The sequence below is a fragment of the Ailuropoda melanoleuca genome, chromosome 16 (genome assembly GCF_002007445.2).
Source record: "Ailuropoda melanoleuca isolate Jingjing chromosome 16, ASM200744v2, whole genome shotgun sequence".
In the NCBI taxonomy this organism is placed as follows: Eukaryota; Metazoa; Chordata; class Mammalia; order Carnivora; family Ursidae; genus Ailuropoda; species Ailuropoda melanoleuca.
This window is the reverse complement of record NC_048233.1, coordinates 80,304,105-80,325,389: the sequence shown is the minus strand read 5'-3', so window position 1 is coordinate 80,325,389 and position 21,285 is coordinate 80,304,105. Positions and strand designations below refer to the sequence as shown.

Below are 21,285 nucleotides of genomic sequence, written 5' to 3'. Positions count from 1 at the left end.
AGTGGATAAGGTAGCAACTATACTTGAGAACATAGGTTCTTCCTTGTTTTGCTTCCATAATTAGGAGCAGTGTGGCATTTGGGTAGAGTTTGCATGTTAGTCGTAGTCTTCAGGTTGCTCTTCGTCTTTAGGGTAACATGAGGTAGAAGTTAAAGTAATATCTTCTTGGTATGAAGTTGAGCAAGTTGAAATGTTTTTCTGCACATCTTGTTCTGAATTTATATCAGACGTAGAAGTGAAATGTGTGTCTTGTACTGAGCTTTGGCAGGAGGAACAATTAAAATCTGGCTTTTTGTCTTCTGACTGCAGGTCGTATAGGTTTTGGCTCTCCTGTTTCATGTCTTTTAGTTTGTTGTCTTTTGTTTGCATGGTGTCTGTTTGGATAGATTCTTTTTGGGTATCTGTGGATTTAAGTTCTTGTTGGTTCTTATCTTGATACTGACTGTCTTGAAATGGAATGCTTTGTAATTGTTGATGTCGAGTTATGGCGTGCACAGTTTGGACTTCTTGTTGTAGAGCTTTCTGCTTTACAGATTCTTTCTCTAATAGATCTTGGGTTTGCCAGATTTGAGATTCCCACTTTAGGGAATGCGGCATTTCTAATTGTATTTCCTGCACTTTCCAATCTTTGCTTCTCCAGCTTTGAACTCTCCAGTCTTGGGATTGTTGGCCTGAAAATTGCCAGCCTTGGTACTCCTGGATTTGGAATTGCCCATCTTGATGTAGCTGCTCTTGGACCTGCAGGTCTTCGGCTTGATGGGTGTGTTTCATGAGGGCTTGCTCCTTATAAACCCGTAGAGCTCTATCTTGTCTATCTTTGTGTTGCTTCTTTGGGGATTGCTTCTCTTTGTCCTGTTGATCTTCACTTTGTCCAAAGGAGGATTGTTGCCTTTGGGATTGTTCCCATTGGGCCAGCTGGCCTTCAGCTTGCTGACCTGGGTGTTTCTGTCTGTCTTGCTTAACTTGGATTTGCTTATCTGTGGAGTGCCTCTTTGGGGATAGCCAGTCCTTGATGTGCTCATCTAGGGATTTCCTTTTTGGGGATTGCTGGCCTTGGATTTGCCGGTCTGGGGATTTCTGTTTTGGATATTGCAAGACTTTGTTTTGCTCCTCTAAATTATTTGACTTTAGAGATTGCCAGTTTTTGTTTTGCCGGTCTAGGGATTGCCACTTTGAGAATTTCCTGCTGTGGAATTCCTCCTTAGATTTCCATTCTTGGGTCAGTAACTTGACTTCTGATTGCATGTCTTGATATGCTACTTGCATAACTTGCTGATTTTGTTGTTGAAGGGACTGCTGATCTGGACGTTGTATATTAGAGGACTGTGCAGCATGAAATGTTGGAGCATCAAATAGCACGACTTGTGCTGGCAGAGCTGGTACTTGGGAAACCAGATCTTGGTTAGTTATGCCTTGGGGTGGTGGATATGGGGACAGCATGTCTTGGGATGCCATGTCTTGGTATGGTGCATTCTGATATGATATGTCTTGGTATGGTACATTTTGAGATGGGATATCTAGGGATTGTGTGTCTTGGGATGATAGGTCTTGGTACGGCATGTCTTCCGATGTTGGGCCATGAGGATGTGTAACATAGGGTTTTGGGGCTTGTACCGGCAGAGTGTGGGATAGCAAGTCTTTGGGTGGTAACGCTTGGAGTTTTTTTATAGAATAGGATGGAATAACTTGGAGTGGTGAAGCTAGAGGCTGCAGCAGCTGGGTTTGCCTTTTTGGGGATTGTGCAATAGCAGGTTTTAGATCTTCATCTTTCAGTTGTTCGGTGTATGGAATATTTTCTGTGGGCTTTTTATCTGATGTGGGAGGCAAAGGTTTCAGCTTAGTTTGTTCTTCATGAAGTTGTGAAGGTGGAGGGATATTTTTACATTGTTCATCTAGCATAGATTCAGAAGATGTATAATAAATATTGCTACTTCTCCTCCTTGAATGTCGAAAGGCCAACGGATTTTTTGAGATTCTTAACTTGAAGAAAGTATAGCCTCCAATGAAAACAGGTTGCTTGTTTGTTGTGGAATCATCAGTGGAAGACTGTTCTTGAAGCTCAAATTGTATTGTGGCATTTTCTTCAGGGGCAGATAGTTCACTATCTTGAGTAACATCCGAAGGCAAGAAAAATACAATCTATAAAATCAAGGGGTAGGGAAAACATTTATGTAACAACCAAATTTTGATGTTCTTTTTTTCTTTATTCCCAAATGATTTTTCATCTCTGCCTTAAGATAGTAGATAGAACATAACATCTACACAAGGTGTCAGAAAACAAATACCATTACTAGCACTGCCTTTGCCATCAACTCATTGGTTTTATTTTGGACAAGTCATCACCCACCATTATCTCAAATATTGAAAAGAGAAATTTGATTAAGATTGTCTGAAATATTCTTCCTATACTTAATATTATAAAGTGTCTCAGAAATTAAAAATTATCCACTTAGGGGCGCCTGGATGGCTCAGTTGTTAAGCGTCTGCCTTCGGCTCAGGGTGTGATCCCAGTGCTCTGGGATCAAGCCCCACGTCAGGCTCTTCCGCTGGGAGCCTGCTTCTTTCTCTCCCACTCCCCCTGCTTGTGTTCCCTCTCTCACTAGCTGTCTCTCTCTCTCTGTCAAATGAATAAATAAAATCTTTAAAAAAATTATCCACTTAATACTCATATATTCAGTTTTTTGGTTTTTAAAAAAGATTTATTTATTTCAGTGAGAGGAAGAGAGAGCACTAGGGAGGGGCAGAGGAAGAGGGAGAGAGAAATTCAAGCAGACTCCTCGTTGAGTGTGGAGCCCAATGCGGGGCTCAATCTCATGACCCTGAGATCAGACCTGAGCTGAAACCTAGAGTCCAATGCTTAACTGACTGTGCCACCCAGCTATCCCCATATATTCAGTTTTATAATGATTTACTATTCACCTACTAGATGAACTAGATACTGGAGATCAAAAATAATTGGATGTGGGTTTCATCTGTAAGGTACTCACAATGATAGATATACCAAGATATAAATAGATAGCGATACAATTTAGCAAATGCTATTATAGAAATAGGTACTAAATGCTTTATGGAAGTGTAGAAGATGACCTAATTTTGAGTGCCAGGAAATGCTTCATTGAAGAGTGACATTGGATCCATGTCTTGGTGGATGAGTAGGAATTCCTTAGGCAAAAAGTTCAGATGAAGTAAGATAAGAGTTGAAATCCAGGTAGAAAGAAACAGTGGGTACCAAAACACTATGTTATGATGCAGCATTGTGTGATGGCAGATGGTAAGCAGTTAGGTATTGTTAGATAGTACACTGGGTGCTCTAAATTGAACGTTTGTGTCCCTCCAGATTTATATGTTGAAACCTAATCTCCAATGTGGTGGTATTTAGAGGTAGACACTTTGGGAGGGAGATTAGATAATGGGGCTGAGCCCTTGTAAATGGAGTTAGTGCCCTTATAAAAGGACCCAACAGAGCTCCCTTGCCTCCTACTCCATTCAAGGACACAGTGAGGTTACCAGCTATGAATCAGGAATCTGAATATGCCTGAATCTGAATCTTGGACTTCCCAGCTTTCAGAACTATGAATAATAAATATTTGTTGTTTAAGCAACCCTGTCTTTGGTACAGCAGCCCAAATGGACTCAGACATAAATAGATACCAAGAGGTGGGAGTCCTGCTGTAACAAATATCTAAAAATGTAGAAGCAGATTTGGAACTGGGTAATGTTTGGAGACTGGAGGAGTTTGGAGGTGCATACTAGAAAAAGCTTATATTGCTGTGAATGGACCATTAAGGGCAGTTGTGGTGAGGGCCCAGGAAGAGAAAAGGAGAGCCATAGATTAAGCCTCAGTCTTCTTAGAGAATACCTAAGTAATTCTGAATGAAATGTTGGTGGAAATATGAAAGATAAAGGTCATTCTGATGAGGTCTCAGACAGAAACGAGGAATATGTTATTGGAGACTAGAAGAAAAGTGATCTTGGCTATAAAGTGACAAAGAACTTGGCCAAATTGTATTTGTGTTCTAGTGCTTTATGGAAGTTAGAACTTGCACTAGTGAATTAAATGTATACCAGTATATAAAAATAAATTGCATTTCTGTATGTAGGAATGGATATTAGGAAAATAAAGTTTTAAAATACATGTATGATAGCAGGAAAAAGCATGAAATATTTAGGGATAAATTTAACAAAATATGCTAAAGACTTATACATTGAAAACTACAAAATATTACTGAGAGAAATAAAAGGATATGTAAGAAAATATAGACGTATTCTATGACATGGGCAAGCAGACTAATATTACTAACAAGTAATTTTTTCCTAAATCATTTATAAGTTTAGTGAAACTCCAATCAAAATCCTAGCAACATTTTTTTAGGAATTGATAAGCTAGTTCTAAAACTTATATGGAAATCTATAGGATGTAGGACAGCCAAAAATGATTTTGAAAACAACAAAGTTAGAAGATTTCCACTCTCTGATTTTAAGAATTATTCTAGGGTAACCTCAAAGAAGAAAGCAGAATTAGGGAGCTCCTGGAATCTGTCTGTTCTTCTGTACAGCAATTGTACTGGCAGAAACACTCTGAAATAACTATTTTGCAACTCTGGAGTCTATGTGAACACCTGCAGCTTCCAGTGGAAAGCTTAGCTAGTAAATTCGTGGGTTATGTCAGTCAATTTAAGCCTTCAGCATAGTAGCGACTACCTATCTCTCACTCCGAGCCCCTGACAGGCAGCTGGGGGATGGCAACCCATGTTGCTGGAGCCAGGATGGGCAATTAGGATCACGTCTTCCAAATATCAGGTTTCTGTATTCTTATTGCAGATTGCTGCTTCTGATCACTGATGTGTAGGCACAGAGGCTAGATGCCATTATTTCAACCCATACTGGCTGAAACAGCTTCTAGAAGAAACTATTCAGCTTCCAACTATTTTTGTTTTTTGGGCTTTTTGGGTTGTTTTGTTTTGTTTTCTTGATATTTAAAAGCAATGGTATTTATGGGAGAATGCCCACCATGCATGCCCAGGAAATGATGCAGGCTCAGAATAGACTTGAGAAGACCTGAAGCTTTCCTCTCAGGCTTATCTCTGGCACAGAGATGCTCTACAGCAATAAAACAAACAAACAAAACCCCTCAGCAAAACCCAAAGGCAGATGGATAATCTGATTTCCAGAGTTAACACATAATAAGATTCAAATGTTGACTTTTCAACAAAAGAAATCCCAAGATATACAAAGAATCAGGAAAGTATGGCCGATTCAATGAAACAAAATTAATGAACACAAACATACCCAAGGAAGCCCAGACATCATGCTTACTAGATAAAGACTTTGAAACAACTATATTAAGGATGCTGAAAGAGCTAAAGAAAGTCATGGGCAAATATAGGAAAATGATGTATGAACAAAATCAGAGTATCAATGAAGAGATATAATTATAAAGCAGAACTCAAAGGAATTTCTGGAGCTGAAAAGTACAATAAAATATACACAAGAGGGGCTCCAAAGCAGATTTGAGGAGGCAGAAGAAATAACCAATGAACTTGAAGGTAGAGCAATTGAAATTATTGAGTCTGAGGAACAGAATAAGAATTTAAAAAAGTGAACAGAGCCTAAGTGACTTGCTATAAGGCATATAGAAAGCAAATAAAAAATGGTAGAAGCTCATCTTATTAGCATTTACTTTAAATGTACAAGGTTTAAACTCTGCAGTCAAGAGACAGAGATGGCGTGAATGGATAAAAAACAAAACAAAACAGTTCAATTATATACTGTGTACAAGAGACTCACTGTAGATCCAAAGGCACAAAGAGATTGAAAGTGAAATTATTGAAAAAAACTATTCCATGCAAAAAGCAACCAAAAGAAAACTTGAGGGGGAGGCTATACTAATATCAGATAAACTTTAAAATCAAAAAAGGTTATAGAGACAAAGAAGGACTTTATATATTAATAAAAGTTTCAATAGAAGATGAAGATACAACAATTATAAACTTTTATACATCTAATAACAGACCCTCAAAATATATGAAGCAAAATTGATAAAGTGGAAGAGAGAAATATTTCAGCAAGAATAGTTGGAGGCTTCAATACCCTACTTTCAAAATTGGTATAATGACCAGACAGATGATAAAGAAATAAAGGGCTTAAACAACACAGTAAGCCAATTAGACTTGACAGACATATCCTGAATACTGCAACCAACAACAGCAAAAAGCATACTCTTCTTAAGTGCACATGGGGCATTCTTCAGAATAGACCACATATTATGCCACAAAGCAAGTCTCAATAGAGTTAAAAGATACCCTACAAAGTGCCTTTTCTGGCCATACCTGGATGAAGATAGAAACTAATGATACAAGGAAAACTGAAAAATTCACAAATATTAAAGAAGAATTAATACCATTCATTCTCTTAACTCTTCCAAAAAATTGAAGAGAAGGGAAAAATTTTCCGTTCATTCTGTGAGGCTGACATTACCCTGATACCAACGCCGGATAAAGACATTGCAAGAATAGGAAATTAACAATATCTCTTGTCTATGTAGATGCAAAAATTTTCAACAAAATATCAGTAAGTCAAATATAGCAATATATCAAAAGGATTATTCATCATGACCAAATGAGATTTATGTCCCCAATACAAGGGTGAGCGTGGAGCCTGACGCAGAGCTCAGTCCTATCATCCTGAGATCATGACCTGAGCTGAAACCAAGAGTTGGATGCTCAACTGACTGTGCCACCTGGGCACCCTCATAGATTGATTTTTGACAAGAGTGCCAAGACCATTCAGTGGGGGAAAGGATAGTCTCAACAAATAGTGCTGGAAAACTGGATATCCACATGCAAAAAATGAATTTGGAGACTTGCCTTACACCATATATAAAATTGAACTCAAAATAGATCAAAGATCTAATGCCAAAAGTAGCCAAAGCTGCAAAACTCATAGAAAACATTGAAGGAATTCTTCATGACATTGGATTTGGCAGTGATTCCATGGATATGACACTGAAAACACAGACAACAAAAGAAACAAGTAGTAATTGAACTTCATCAAAATTAAGAACTGTTGTGCATCAAAAACTGTCAAGAACAGGAAAAGACACCTAGAGAATGACAGAAAATATTTGCAAATCATATATCTACTAAGGGGTTAATATCCAGAATATATAAAGAACTCCCACAGTTCAACAACCACAACAAAAACAACCCAATTAAAAATGGGCAAAGGACTATAATAAACATTTTTCCAAAGAAGATATACAATCAATAGGTACATGAACAGATACTCAACGTCACTAATTGCTAGGAAATTCAAATCAAAATCACAATGAGGTATCTACCACTGCATACCCATTAGGATGGTAATTATAATGAAAAGAGATAACAAATTTTGGTGAGGATGTGGAGAAATTGGAACCCTTGTGCACTGCTGATGGGAATGTAAAATGATGCAGCCATTGTCAGAACATTTTTGCAGTTTCTCAAAAGTCTATATACAGAACTGCCATATGACCCAGGAATTACACTCTTAGATACATATCCAAAAGAATTAACTAGAACAGATATTTGTATACCAGCGTTCCTAGAAGCATTGTCCACAATAGCCAAATGGTGCAAAAAAGCTGTGTCCATCAGCAGATGAATAGATAGACAAAATGTGGAATATACACAAAATGGACTACTGTTCATCTATAAAAGGAATGAAATTTTGATAGATGAATATGAATGAACCTGGATAACATGTTTAGTCAAGTAAAACAGATACAGAAGGAGAAGTATTATATGATTCCACTTTTATGAATTATCTGGAATAATCAGTAGATAATGGAAAGTAGACATAGAGACATAAAATAGACTAGAAGTTACCAGGGGGTGGAAGGTGGAAGAAAGGGGAGTTATGTTTATGGTACAGAGTTTATATTGGGATGATGAAAAAGTTTTGGGCATATAGTGGTGATGGTTACACATCATTCTGAATATATTTAATGCCACTGGATTGTGTACTTAACAAATGGCTAAGATGATAAATAGTACGCTATGTATATTTTACCACAATAAAAAAAGGTTACTATACGAAACCTGCAGAAACTAAGACAGTGTGTAATATGTGGAAGGATAGACATACAGATCAATGGGACAAAATAGTGTCCAAAAGAGACCTATAAATAAGAGGTGAATTAATTTTCAACCAAGGTGCCAAGTAGTGGGGGAAAACAATGTATTTTCAACAAATAGCGCTGGCATAGCTGGGTTTCTCCATGGTGGGGGGTGCATGAACTTCTTACCTCACAGCTATATAATATGTAGAAGTTAACTTGAAATCTGTTACAGACCTAAACACAAAAACTAACACTATAAGACTTCTACAAGAAAATAGAGAAGAAAATCTTTACAGTCTTGGTATAAGCAAAGCTTTGTTAGAACACAAAAAGGACTAACCATAAAAGAAAATAAATCATAAGTTGGACTTCAGCAAGTTTGTTATTTGAAAGAAACTACTAAGAAAATGAAAAGGCAAGCCAAGGCTGGGGAAAATATTAGCAATACACATATCTCAAAAAAAGACTTGTATTAAGAATTATTTAAGTTCTTATAACTCAATAAGATAATGCAATAAAAGTTGGCTAACGATTCTAACAGACACATCTCCAAAAAAAAGAAGATATACAAATGCACAATAAACACAAAAAAGCTCATCATCATTTGTCATCAGGGAAATGCAAATTAAAGCTACAATGAAATTCCACAATATGCCCGCAAGAAGAGCAAAATTAGTAATACAACTGGCAATTCCAAGTGTTGGTGATTATATGGAGCAACCTGGCGGGGAGATAAGGAGCTATGTCTCAACAGAGATGACTGGATAGCAGAGAGGACAGGAAAAAGAAGCATAGTTATCTCAAAGGGTGGAGTGAACCATCAATGTTATATACCTCTCATATATTGCTGATAAGAAGGCAAAATGATATAGCCACTTTGGAGAACCGTTTGACATTTTCTTACAAAGTTAAACATTCACTTGCCATCTGACCTAGCAACCAAATCCTAGATATGACGCTCCAAGAGAAATGAAACTGTATGTCTACAACAAAGACATGAACTCAAATGTTCCATGGCAACCAAATGCACATCAGGAAGTTCACAGATAAACAAATTGTGGCGTGACCTCACGTAAAAGGAACATGGTATTGATACATGCAACACCATGGATGAAGTTCATGGATATGTTTCTTGGTGGAGGAAGTCTGGACACAAAGAGTACTTATTTATGATCCATGTATATGAAGATTGAAAAAGTAAAAACTTATCAAGACAGAGATACTGGCTGTGAAGAGGTTCCAGAGAATTTTTTGGGGTGATAGGAATTCACTGTATATTTTTTTTAAGATTTTATTTATTTGAGGAGAGTGAGAGAGAGCACAAGCAAGGGGAACAGCAGAGGGAGAAGGAGAAGCAGGATCCCTGCTGAACAGAGAGCCCGATGAGGGGCTGGATCCCAGGACTCTGAGACCATCACCAGAACTGAAGGCAGATGCTTAACCAACTGAGCCACCCAGGCACCCTAGGAATTCACTGTATCTTGATTATGATGGTAGCTAAAGAGGGGTTTACAATTTGTCTAAACTCCTTGAATTAGGTACACTTACAATGGGTGCATTTTACTGTTAGTAAATTAAACTTCTATAAAATTGATGTAAAAGAAAAACACCCACCTTACACAGGGCGTGGAATGGTTTTTTTGGGATTGAGACAGCAGGCTCTGGAGCCTCATTATTTTAGTCAGAACCCTGATGTTCTGTGACACTGGAAAGGGTACTCTGTGCTTTAGTTCTTTCAAAGGTAAAATAAGGGAGTCTTGATAGTTTTGATGAGTATTGCTGTTAAATTTTATTTTTCTTCTCTCCTTCCCTTCTGGTGAGGGGATTGTCTCACACACCCTTATGGCCCAGGTGTAAGCTCCCCATGACATAGTAATATGGGTTCCCAGTAAGTCTGTTTCTCTTCATGTATTTTGTCAGGGAGATAAGGTGCAATGTCTGAACAGAGTCTACTGGATATCGCAGAGGGCAGGAAAAAGAGGCATAGTCATCTCAAAGTGTGGAGTGAGCCATCAATGTTAAGCTTATCTCTCCTTGACCCTCTTCACCTTAGAAGTTCTAGTTCAGGGGCGCCTGGGTGGCACAGCGGTTACGCATCTGCCTTCGGCTCAGGGCGTGATCCCGGCGTTATGGGATCGAGCCCCACGTCAGGCTCCTCTGCTATGAGCCTGCTTCTTCCTCTCCCACTCCCCCCTGCTTGTGTTCCCTCTCTCTCTGGCTGTCTCTATCTCTGTCAAATAAATAAAAAAATCTTTAAAAAAAAAAAAGAAGTTTTAGTTCAGCATCTGAAAATACTGCTTTGGCAGCTATTAGACCAGAGGTCATCTTGCAGTGTCCCAATAGGAATCTGTTCTTATAACACCACTGAACTCACCTCATCGGAGTTTGTCCAGCACTTGCTTCTGAAGGAGGCAATAGTCACAGCAATGCTGAGCTCTACTATACTGATGACCAGTAAGACTGACAAAATTCCCTGCAAATAATAAGGATAAATATATGGCATTTGGAATGAAAGCTGTATCATTTTAAAGATATAAGCCAAGGACTACTTATACTGTAGGACCAAATAGGGGAAAACCCACATTTTAGATGCTCCCAGAGCCATCAGTGATTGAACAATTTTCATCTTACGTCATTTTGATAAGTGTGGATCACAAACTCCAGTGCTTATAGGAGGCAGGCAACCATCCCAAATGAGTGGAACAGTTAAGAGGGGAGACAGTAGAGAATAAGTGTTCCTAGAATGTGTCCATTAATCAGTTCTGAGCAATGGTTACCATGTGGGAACATGGGTCCCATGATTTTTTTTTTTCTTTCCTAAGGAAGCTGGATATGCATATTTTTAATGTGACATTTTCCAGCTATTCATTCACTTGTGTAAACCAAATAGAACATATCTGCAGGCTGGATATAACCCACAGACTGCTGTTCTGCACACTCTGCTTTAAGATAATGGTTAGATCAAAAAGCAGAGTAAGAAATAGCGTGGTGTCCAGAAAGCTTGGGTTGGGGAGACTGGAAAAGCAGGGTGCAGTCAGGCCACACTTAACCTGGTCAAGCGACTGAGTCTGTCTGAAGCTTGGTTTCCCTGCAACACATTCAGAAGCTTGGGTATTCCCCCATTTGTTGGTAAAACCGAAATGTATGAAGTGTCTACTGTAAATTTGCTGTTGGGCAAGATGGTCCTGTTCCTGGTCATTGTGGAACTTATAATAAAGGGAGGCAAACAGTGGCAAATAATTAGACAATTATTTACTTAACCGAGGTGTGATAAGTGCCATGAAAAATATTGGGAGCTACACACTACTGTAATGGGAGTTCCAAAGAGGTCAGCACTGGGAAGGGTAGAGGTGCAATCAGGAAGGACTCCTCAATGAAGTGAAGTTTAAACTGAGGTTCAAGAATGAAGAGTTTTAACTGGGGAGGTGGAAAAGGGTAGGCACCAGGCTGGGAAACATTGGAAGCAAGAGAAAGCTTGTCTTATGGTCCTGGGACAGTGGGTATTTAATACATTAAGGAATTTGAGGAAGTGCCGGATGTGTGGAGTAAGAAGGACAAAGACCTGGAACAATGTTGCAAACGTAGGCAAGGTAGGTATTATAGGGTCTTGTAAGCCTTTTAAGATTTGGGTCTTAATTCTGTGTTTCACAAGAAGCCATTGTGTAATGTGCTCAGATTTGCATTTTTTTTTTAAAGTTTTATTTTTTATTTATTCGACAGAGATAGAGACAGCCAGCGAGAGAGGGAACACAAGCAGGGGGAGTGGGAGAGGAAGAAGCAGGCTCATAGCAGAAGAGCCTGATGTGGGGCTTGATCCCATAACGCCGAGATCACGCCCTGAGCTGAAGGCAGACTCTTAACCACTGTGCCACCCAGGCGCCCCTCAGATTTGCATTTTTAAATGATGGCTCTGGCCACAGTGTAGACAGTGGATTGGTCTTTGGGACAGAGGTCCATTCAGGAGATGTCTAGAGCCCACTGTCCTGGCTTTTTTTTAAAGCTTATTTGTGATATTTAAGTTACACCAAGGAATTGTTGAGTCATACACGTGAGATCGTGGAACAGATTCTCCCTGATTCTGTATATAGAAACTAATCCTGCAGTTGCCATCCATGCAGAGTCAAAAACCTGGATATTTAACTGTCAAGTATACAGTTTCCTCCTGACATATACTAACATAATGTACAGTAGTGGCCTCCTGTCCACTAGGAAAAAAGAGTAAGGGATTATAATGCTGTCTGTCTTGGCCCAGTTAGGACAGGACTGTGTTCCTCATATAGTTTTCTGGCTTTCCTTAGTAACTTTTTTTGAATCTAATTCTGGAGTTTATCTCAGAATATATGAGAGAGTTCTTAGCCTTGCTTTTGTGGATGATTGTGAGGATTAAATAAGATCTCATATCCAGGAACTGGTAGCTCTTTTCTCTTTCCTCCTTTATTGGGGGAGACAATTTCCCATGATTCTTTTTCACTTCCATCCAAACAGGTCAAATCTCATTAATGTTCTAAGACAAAAGCCTTCAAGATGTGGCTGGCAGAAATAAAATGAAAGCCCAGGATTTACTTGGTGAAGTAAAGGGCAAGGCCTTTTGGAGTCATTGACATGCATAAAAATGATGTCATTGAATGCTTACTAGATAAATACTGAAAATTACACTTAGAGTTGTGTTTCCTGGCAACGGTACATCTCATCTGTTGTAATGAATAAAATTGCTACATTTGTGTAAAATGACTTATGTTCTAAAATTATTAAAATACTTTATTAAGTGGCTCAAACACCTGCTCCCACTATATTTTGTTGTTAGTATTAACTGGGTAAACTTTATTTTTTAAAGATTTTATTTATTTATTTGAGAGAGACATCGTAAGAGAGAGAGCACAAGCTGGGGGAGGGGCAGCAGGAGAGGGAGAAGCAGACTCCTCGCTGAGCAGAGAAACTGATGCGATGGGATGCTGGCTTTGATCCCAGGACACTGAGATCATGACCAAACCCGAAGGCAGCCACTTAACCGACTGAGCCACTCAGGCGCCCCAGTTGAGTAAACTTTAGGTCATTTTGTTCCTCCTTACTCCTTTACAGGTAGAATTTAATCCAATCCATGTCGTACTAATAGTAATAGCCAAAACCTATGACTGTTTACACTGCGCCAGGCAGTGTTCCAATTTAAGTAATCCTCATGACACCCCAATGCAGGACATATTCTTATCATCTTCATGTTCCACACAAAGGAAACTGGGGCTCAGAGAACTTACACAACCAGGATTCAGATCCTGAATCACAATACACTTCTCAACAGTCAGCTTAAATGCTAATTCAACTTCCATTTTTGTAATCAAAAGTAATGTATTGATGCATCATGAACATAGTTCAAATAAGATTATATAGATTCACCGTACAGAGTAGGACCACTTACATTGAAAAGAATTCTACCTATAACACATATTCCTTCGAGGGAAGGCACCTGGCAGTACTTGTGCTGGTATCTGTAGCTGATAATAGTTAGAGTAATCCCAGCCACCGCAACCAAGGAACTGATAACATTCATGGCCGTGGCACCTTGTCCCTGAAAAACAGTTTTGAAAATAATATTAAAATAAATAAAACCCAACCCAAACCAAAAATACCTTGTAAGAAATTCATAGTGCCTTTGTCTTTCCAAATACGCCTCAGGGATGAATTGCTCTGTCAGGTCAGTATGCCTGAAAGGCATGGTAAGTTAAATCCTGATTCACTGAAGTCAGAAGACAAACTAAATTTTAGAATGAGCTAGGAAGCCAAGAAAGAGAACAGGTAGAGAAGAAGGAGTGCCCTATGGTTAATGCTAAAGAAAACTTTCATTTTATCCTCACGCATGGTCTTTCATAATCTACAAGGAAAATGGTGTGTTAGGAAATATCTTCACCTTGTAATTAGACCTGATTTTGAATCCTATTGAACAAGGGCCTTGTACAAGGTAACTTAATCTCTTGGAATCTCGATTTTTACCTCAAAAAATGAGAATAATGTCACCTAATTTTAGGGCAGTATTCACTTACTCATTTATTTTAACAAGTGTTTAGTGGGCCCCAGCTACGTGTCCAGCACTGCATTAGGCCCATGAGACACAAAGATTGACACAGTAGATGAGGTCCTGCCTTTGTGTGGTTTTCATTCATTCTCCCAGGGATTCAAACAGTAACCGACTAAATCACTAACATATTTACTGATGGCAACAAATTTAAACGGGAGTTTAATGATTTCCGTTCTTGATTTCAATGTCCCAACATGGAAATTATTAGAAGTCCTGATTGCCCCACTATATGCCAGGAAGGGGGAACTGTCTTATTCATACCTGCTCCCAGCACTGCTATTGCTTTTTTAAAGGAAAAACAAAGAAAAGCCTCATATCTCAGATATTTACTGTATCTTGATTGTGTATGCCTGTTGTGATGAGAGATGCAGTGACACATTTACCCAGCCTGTCCTATCCAGGAGCAGCTGTGGCTTAGTGTGGCAGGACTTGGAAGTATACCTATGACTTAATGCTTACCTCAAGCACTAGTCTTTACTACAAACAGGCATTTTGGTAGAAAATGCACAGGGACATACAGACATTCTATCTCTATCAATCCTCAGTCCTTTGCTCTTTCTGGGCTCTGTTCTGGCTCTCATAGGACCTTAATGGACTAAAATTTCTAAGTAAGCAACCCCCTGTTAGTATTGGGCTTTATGGTTTACAAAGAATATGCCCAGCCTTTGTCTCATCTGATGCTCATTATGGTTTTGTGATGTAGGCAGATCACTTGTTATCCCCACATTACAGCTGAATAAGATTCAGGGACTAAGTGAATCCTGCAGTTGGTGGCAGAGCTGGGATGGAAAGCCAGATCTTCGGATGCCTAATTCAGTGTTCCTGCCTCCGTGGTGTCCTGCCTGCCTTCCTCTGCATAGCTCTCAGTGAGTCTGGGGTCAGTCTGCCTATCCTTAGTTTATTCCTCAGCTCTGAAGGGAATTGATATGGAAAGAACAGCAGCATTTGGACTTTATCTGCATTGTCTGTATTTATTTCTACAGGTAGAGAGAGATGGTGGCTTTCATCCCCTCAGAGCTTTCCTATGGTCTATAGCTATGCCTGGAGGAAAATGACAAAGGACCATAAAAACACAGTCAAAATGGCTTCAAGAGAACCCTTACATCTCTAGAGTCTTAAAAAAATGAGTTGTTAGAAGGGAATGCAAATTTTTAAGTATCTTTTATACATAGTATATTTTTAAAAAAGATTTTATTTATTTATTTGAGAGAGAGAGAGCAGAGCGAGACAGAGCACGAGCAGGGGTGGGGGCAGAGGGAGAGGGGCAGGCAGGCTCCCCACTGAGCAGGAAGCTTGATGTGGGGCTCGATTGCAGGACCCTGAGATCATGACCTGAACCAAAGGCAGACAGACACTTAACCGACTGAGCCACTCAGGCACCCCCATAATGTAATATCTTATTAAATTCTCAGAATAACCCTTTGAAGTAGGTACTTTTCCCTTCAAGTTGACACAGCAATGAGTGATAGCCTTGATTCTATCCCAGAATGATCTGCCATCAATGTCAGACTCTTTCCTGCAGACTTTGGGCAGGTCCCGTAGAAAAGCTTCTGTTGGTGGGGGTGAGGGGCAGGGAGATTACAGTGATCCTGGGATTGGTTTTGGTTAGAGTAGGGCTTCTCAGATTTGGCACTACAGACATTTTGGGTTAGATCATTTATTTTTTGTTGTGGTGGACTTTCTGTGCATTTTAGCATATTTAGAAACATTCCTGACTTCAACCCCTAGGTAACAATAGTACCCTGAAACCCAGTTGTGACAACTAAAAATGTCTTCAGATACTGTCAGATATTTCTGGGGGAGGAGGCAAAATTATTCTCAATTAAGAACCATTGAGTTAGAGGAATGTAGAATGGTTTCCAATGAGTAACTCTTTCAGATTACTTGACCAGGGAAATGGGAATTAGTAGAAGGGTGAAGGCTAACAGTGACATTGGCAAATAGGAATGACCTGAACTGCAAATTTGATGTCCAAAGATTTTCCCAGGAGATCCTTAATTATTAAAGGCTTTATATACAAAGATGATGTAAAGCAAGTAGAAGGTCATAAATTATGTAGAAGTCACAAAAGTAACTTACCAGACATTTTTCCTTGTCATTAATTCCTGTGAGGTATCCTGTAATAACATACTGTTAAGAAGAAAAGAGATAAAAGTTAACAGGTGATGTGTTTGACTCCCTTACAATATAATCTCCAAAGTAAATTATAACGTAACATTGTATATTATAATTTCCTTTGGAGATTATATTGTAGTCTGTATGTCTGTGAATCTCCTTGACCATATAGTTTTTCCACCTGAGCATCAAGGAAGAAGAGTAGGCACTGATGTAAGATGAAATATTGTGTTGGGTATACTCAGCACTGAAAAATACCCCTTTTGCCAGGGTCAGCTGGAAGAGGCAGGCCCCTCCTTAAGGTCCCAAACATACCACCCAGAGGTTTTGCCCAGCGGGGCTCTAAATAGAAAGATAATTCTGAGCTCTGGGCCTGGCAGAGGGAAGGGATGGGCAAACTGTGTCTGCTCTAGCTGATGGAGGAAGACTTTCTCATGGAAGATCTCTCTAAAGGCTGATATGAGGGCTTGAATCTAGTATAGTTATCTCAGCCACTTCTTTATCTGGAACATAAAGAATCTATCTATCTATGGACCCTTAGGTTGCTCCCACATCTTGGCTCACTGTAATCCCCATCAAAATACCAACAGCATTTTTCACAGAACTAGAACAAATAATACTGAAGTACTTTGTATGGAACCACAAAAGACCCTGAAGAGCCAAAGCGATCTTGAGAAAGAAAAACAAGCTGGAGGTATCACAGTCCCAGATTTCAAGATATACTACAAAGTTGCAGTAATCAAAACAGTATGGCACTGGCACAAAAATAGACATATAGATCAATAGAACAGAATAGAAAACCCAGAAAGAAACCCATGATTATATGTTCAATTAATCTGTGATAGAGGAAGTAAGAATAAACAATGGGGAAAAGACAGTCTCTTCAATGAATGATGCTGGGAAAACTAGACAGCTACATGTAAAAAAGAATGAAACTGGACCACTTTCTCTAACACCAGACATAAAAATAAACCCAAAATGGATTAAACACCTAAATCTGAAACTATAAAAATCCTAGAAGGGAACGCAGGCAGTAATTCTTCTGACATTGGCCATAGAAACATTTTTCTGGACATGACTCCTAAGGCAAGGGTTTAACAAAAGCAAAAATAAAATTATTGGGACTACCTTAAAATAAAGGCTTTTGCACAGTGAAGGAAACCATCAACAAAATTTTAAAAGATAACCTACTGGATGGGAGAAGATTTTTGCAAATGATATATCCAATAAGGGGTTAATATCCCAAATATATAAAGCACTTATACAACTCAACACCAAAAAAAGCAAACAATCTGATTAAAAAATTGGCAGAAGACCTGAATAGAAATTTTTCCCAAAGAAGATGTACACATAGCCAACAGACAAATGAAAGATGCTCAACATTATTAATCAGTGCAAGTCAAAACCATAATTGAGATATCGCCTTACACCTGTTAAAATGACTAAAATCAAAAAGACAAGAAATAAGTGTTGGTGAGGATGTGGAGAAAAAGGAACTCTCATGCAATGTTGGTGGGAATGTCTATTAGTATAGCCACTGTGGAAAATAGTATGGAGGTTCTTCAAAAAATTAAAAATAAAAATACCATATGATCTAGTAATTCCACTACTGATTATTTATCCAAAGAAAACAAAAAACACTAATTCAAAAAGATATATGCACCCCTATGTTTATTGCAGCATTATTTACAATAACCAAGATATGGAAGCAACCTGTGTCCATTGATAGACAAATAGGTAAGGAAGATGTGGTATATTCAGTGGAATATTACACAGGTATAAAAAGGATGAGGTTGTGCCAGTTGAGACCACACAGATGGAACTAGAAGGTATTATGCCAAGTGAAGTAAGTCAAACTGAAAAGGATACCATGTGATTTCACTCATATATGGAATAAAAAAAAATGGACAAACAAAAAGCAGATTCAGACCTATAAATACAGAGAACAAGCTAACAGTTGCCAGAGGGGAGGGGAGGAGGGGGAATGGAGAAAATGGATGAAGGGGAGAGGGACAAACAGGCTTCCAGTTATGGAATGACTAAGTCATGGGAATAAATGGCACAGCATAAGGCATACCGTCAGTGATACTGTCATAGAGATGTTTGGTGGACAGATGGTAGCTACATTTGTGAGCATAGCATAATGTAAAAACTTGTCAAATCATTATGTAGTACACCTGAAACTAATGTAACATTGTGTGTCAGCTACACTCAAATAAAAATTATTATCTACTCTCAAACTCCGTTTCTGTATTTGCAAAGGAGAAAGTAGGATATTTGCCCATCTGATCTCCCATTGGTAGTAAGGAGCACGTGACTTCCACTACACACAGGGCTTTGGAAACTTACAACACTGTACACCTAAGAGTGTTATTACTGTGATGCTGGTAATGCAGTGACCAAACGGCATCACTCTCTTGGCACAGAAGGGATTGGCTCTCTGGTCGCCTTGGGGACCATATTCACGGGTTTCATTATTCCAACACCTGAAGCAGTTCAAACCAGCCTTGACCTTAATTTTTCAAAAGCTCCTGACTAACAGTACTCACAATAAGTGCTCCCCAGAATGGGTATCCTGTGAGGAAAACGAGGGGAAATTTCTGGGAGAAATTGATGTAATTAAATGCAAATATAGTTCCGACGCCCACAATGATCAGTGCAAGCAGGATCTGGATAGCCTGTGAGGAAAGAAATGGGTCCATGAGATCACAAGTGCCCCAGTCTCTTTGGACTCTTCCAGGTCCCTGGGGCATCCCGTTATGCTTATGTCACACCTCCTTCCACATGAATGCCTTCCTTTTCTGTGTGCCAACTGCCTTTAGATTTGCAGAAATTCCAGTGTCTCTTTCCTCATCACACTTACCTGGGTCCTTCAGGTTCACATTCCTCACTCTCATCCCTAACTACCTATTATATCCCCGGTATTACCAATTTACCTTGCACCAGACAGATTTAACCATAACCCTGACCTGCTTGCAAGCTTCTTGAGGACAGAGACTGCAAACTATTCACCCTTAACTTATTCCCCTTTGGTAGCTCCAGCATCCTACTGTTATCCCCACCCCTCAGCACACACATTTTCCACATCCAATATAGGCGTTTGCAGTTACAGCTCAGCCCACTTCTCTAAAAGTTTGAAGTTTGCTGATGTAGAGTAGAGAAGCTGGGGTGAGTTCTATGTCCCATCTGCTCTTCAGGCAAGGGCCTCTCTAGAGGTGAGAGTGATCTAGTGGGTTTTTCAGCCTGTTAGGAGTCTGCACCATGCTGGTCTTGGGGTTGGCAGCTCTTCTCAGGACACAGCTTCTCCTCAAGCATTCTGGGTTTTTCCCCAGGCCACACTCTATAGCACTGCCCTGCAAGTAGTGGTTCTCCTCTAGGCACCTTTATGACTTAAGTTTTTTTGGCTACCCTGTGGCTCACTATGGAGCTTTGATTATAATTTTCAAAGAACTCCCAATGCTTATAACAGCACAAAGAGGAAGTTTAACCTCTCCGCGAATGGCTTTTAGCGCTAAGGGAGGTTCCACCGCGCCCTGAGTGCACCTCCTCAATAAAATGTTTGGAAAAAGTACACCAGTTTCCTGCATCCTCTCTGCTAGGATTCAGAGAGCAGTACTAATGCCTCATGAAATAGCCCCAGGATTTCCTCAGTGTTAGGAAGTTGTAGCCAAACTGTGGAAAGAGCCCAGATGTCCATCAACAGATAAATGGGTAAAGAAGATATGGTCTGTATCTACAATAGAATATTCCTCAGCCATCAAAAAGGATGAAATCTTACCATTTACATTGACGTGGATGGAACTGGAAAGTATGATGCTGAGTGAAATAAGTCAATCAGAGAAAGACAATTATCATATGGTTTCATTCGTATTTGGAATATAAGAAACAGCACAGAGGATCATAGGGGAAGGAAGGGAAAACTGAATGGGAAGAAATCAGAGAGGGAGTCAAACCATGAGAAACTCTTAACTATAGGAAACAAACTGACTGGAGGGGAAGTGGGTGGGGGGATGGGGTAACTGGGTGGTGGGCATTAAGGAGGGCAGGTGATGTGATGAGCTCTGAGTGTTATGTGCAGCTGATGATTACCTGAACTCTACATGTGAAACTAATGGTGTACTATATGTTGGCTAATTGAATTTAAATAAAAAAAGAAAGATGTTTTCTAAATAAATAAATACTCTATTTCCCAGAGTTAAATAAGCCCCCAGAAGCATTTCTAAGACATGCTTATAAATAAGACATTTCTAAGGCAAACTGTGTGCATTTCTAAGCAGAACTTTTATTTCTCTTGTTTATCAAAATCTAGGGAAATAGTATTATTGGCTACATATTGGCTCTTCTACTGAAGATCGAGTTATTTGTACAAACATATGACTAGAGGTTTTTATGATTAATCAAGAAGGAAACATTAGCAACAAAAAGTGAGAGAAAAGAAGGGGAATCAAAGCATCCGTGCAGACACACCTGGGAAAATAGCTTCTTTTCTCCCTTCCAGGAAAACCCATGGATGGGAGAGGACTTACCCCTAAGACTTTTGGTTCTCCCTTCAGGAAACCCAGCAGAGAGGGATGAGGTTCATAGGGAAATGCAGTCAGTACTGTATCATTTGGTTGTATAATGATGGCAGGGGTCGATCTTTTGACCTCGGATGATGACTCCATGATTCAATGGTAGAACTCTTAAAAGAGTGAGTGACTGAACATTGCAGCTAAAATCATGGTCTTACATCAATTTCACATGGAGCCCTTAGCAATGAGCCTTAGCGATTGCTCTCCTCACTCCTAGAACCACAGAATCACAGTCATTGAGTCATAGAGTGTTAGAATTCTGGAGCATATCCAGGCCCTGGATCCTGGTGAAGGATCAGTCCAGTTTTCCAGAAGACCTACTTTCTTGGCAATTTGATTATAAGCAGGTGGTAAACACAAAACGAATACATGATGTATGTGAAAACAAATCCCAGTACCTATGTACTGGAATATGAAGGAACTGAAACTTA

At 39.3% G+C, this 21,285-nt stretch overlaps 1 protein-coding gene across 1 annotated transcript; it reads right to left on the bottom strand.

The window, feature by feature from the left end:
- Window positions 1-20,979, bottom strand: MS4A14 (membrane spanning 4-domains A14). Its single transcript, XM_002927632.3, has 6 exons — window positions 20,810-20,979; window positions 18,833-18,961; window positions 16,248-16,298; window positions 13,512-13,661; window positions 10,473-10,571; window positions 1-2,139 (listed from the first exon to the last, which is right to left on the bottom strand). The coding sequence occupies exons 1-6, from the start codon at window positions 20,945-20,947 to the stop codon at window positions 97-99; spliced, it is 2,610 nt and encodes an 869-aa protein (XP_002927678.1). The 5' UTR covers window positions 20,948-20,979; the 3' UTR covers window positions 1-96.
- Between the last annotated feature and the right edge of the window lie 306 nt (window positions 20,980-21,285).

Coding starts and splice junctions, on each gene's coding strand:
- MS4A14 (XM_002927632.3), bottom strand. CDS start 20,947: ATGGAGTCATCATCCGAGGTCAAAAGATCGACCCCTGCCATCATTATA. Junction 16,299..18,832: donor CATTCTGGGGAGCACTTATT/GTGAGTACTGTT, acceptor TCTTCTTAACAG/TATGTTATTACAGGATACCT. Junction 2,140..10,472: donor GCTGGACAAACTCCGATGAG/GTGAGTTCAGTG, acceptor TTGATTTTATAG/ATTGTATTTTTCTTGCCTTC.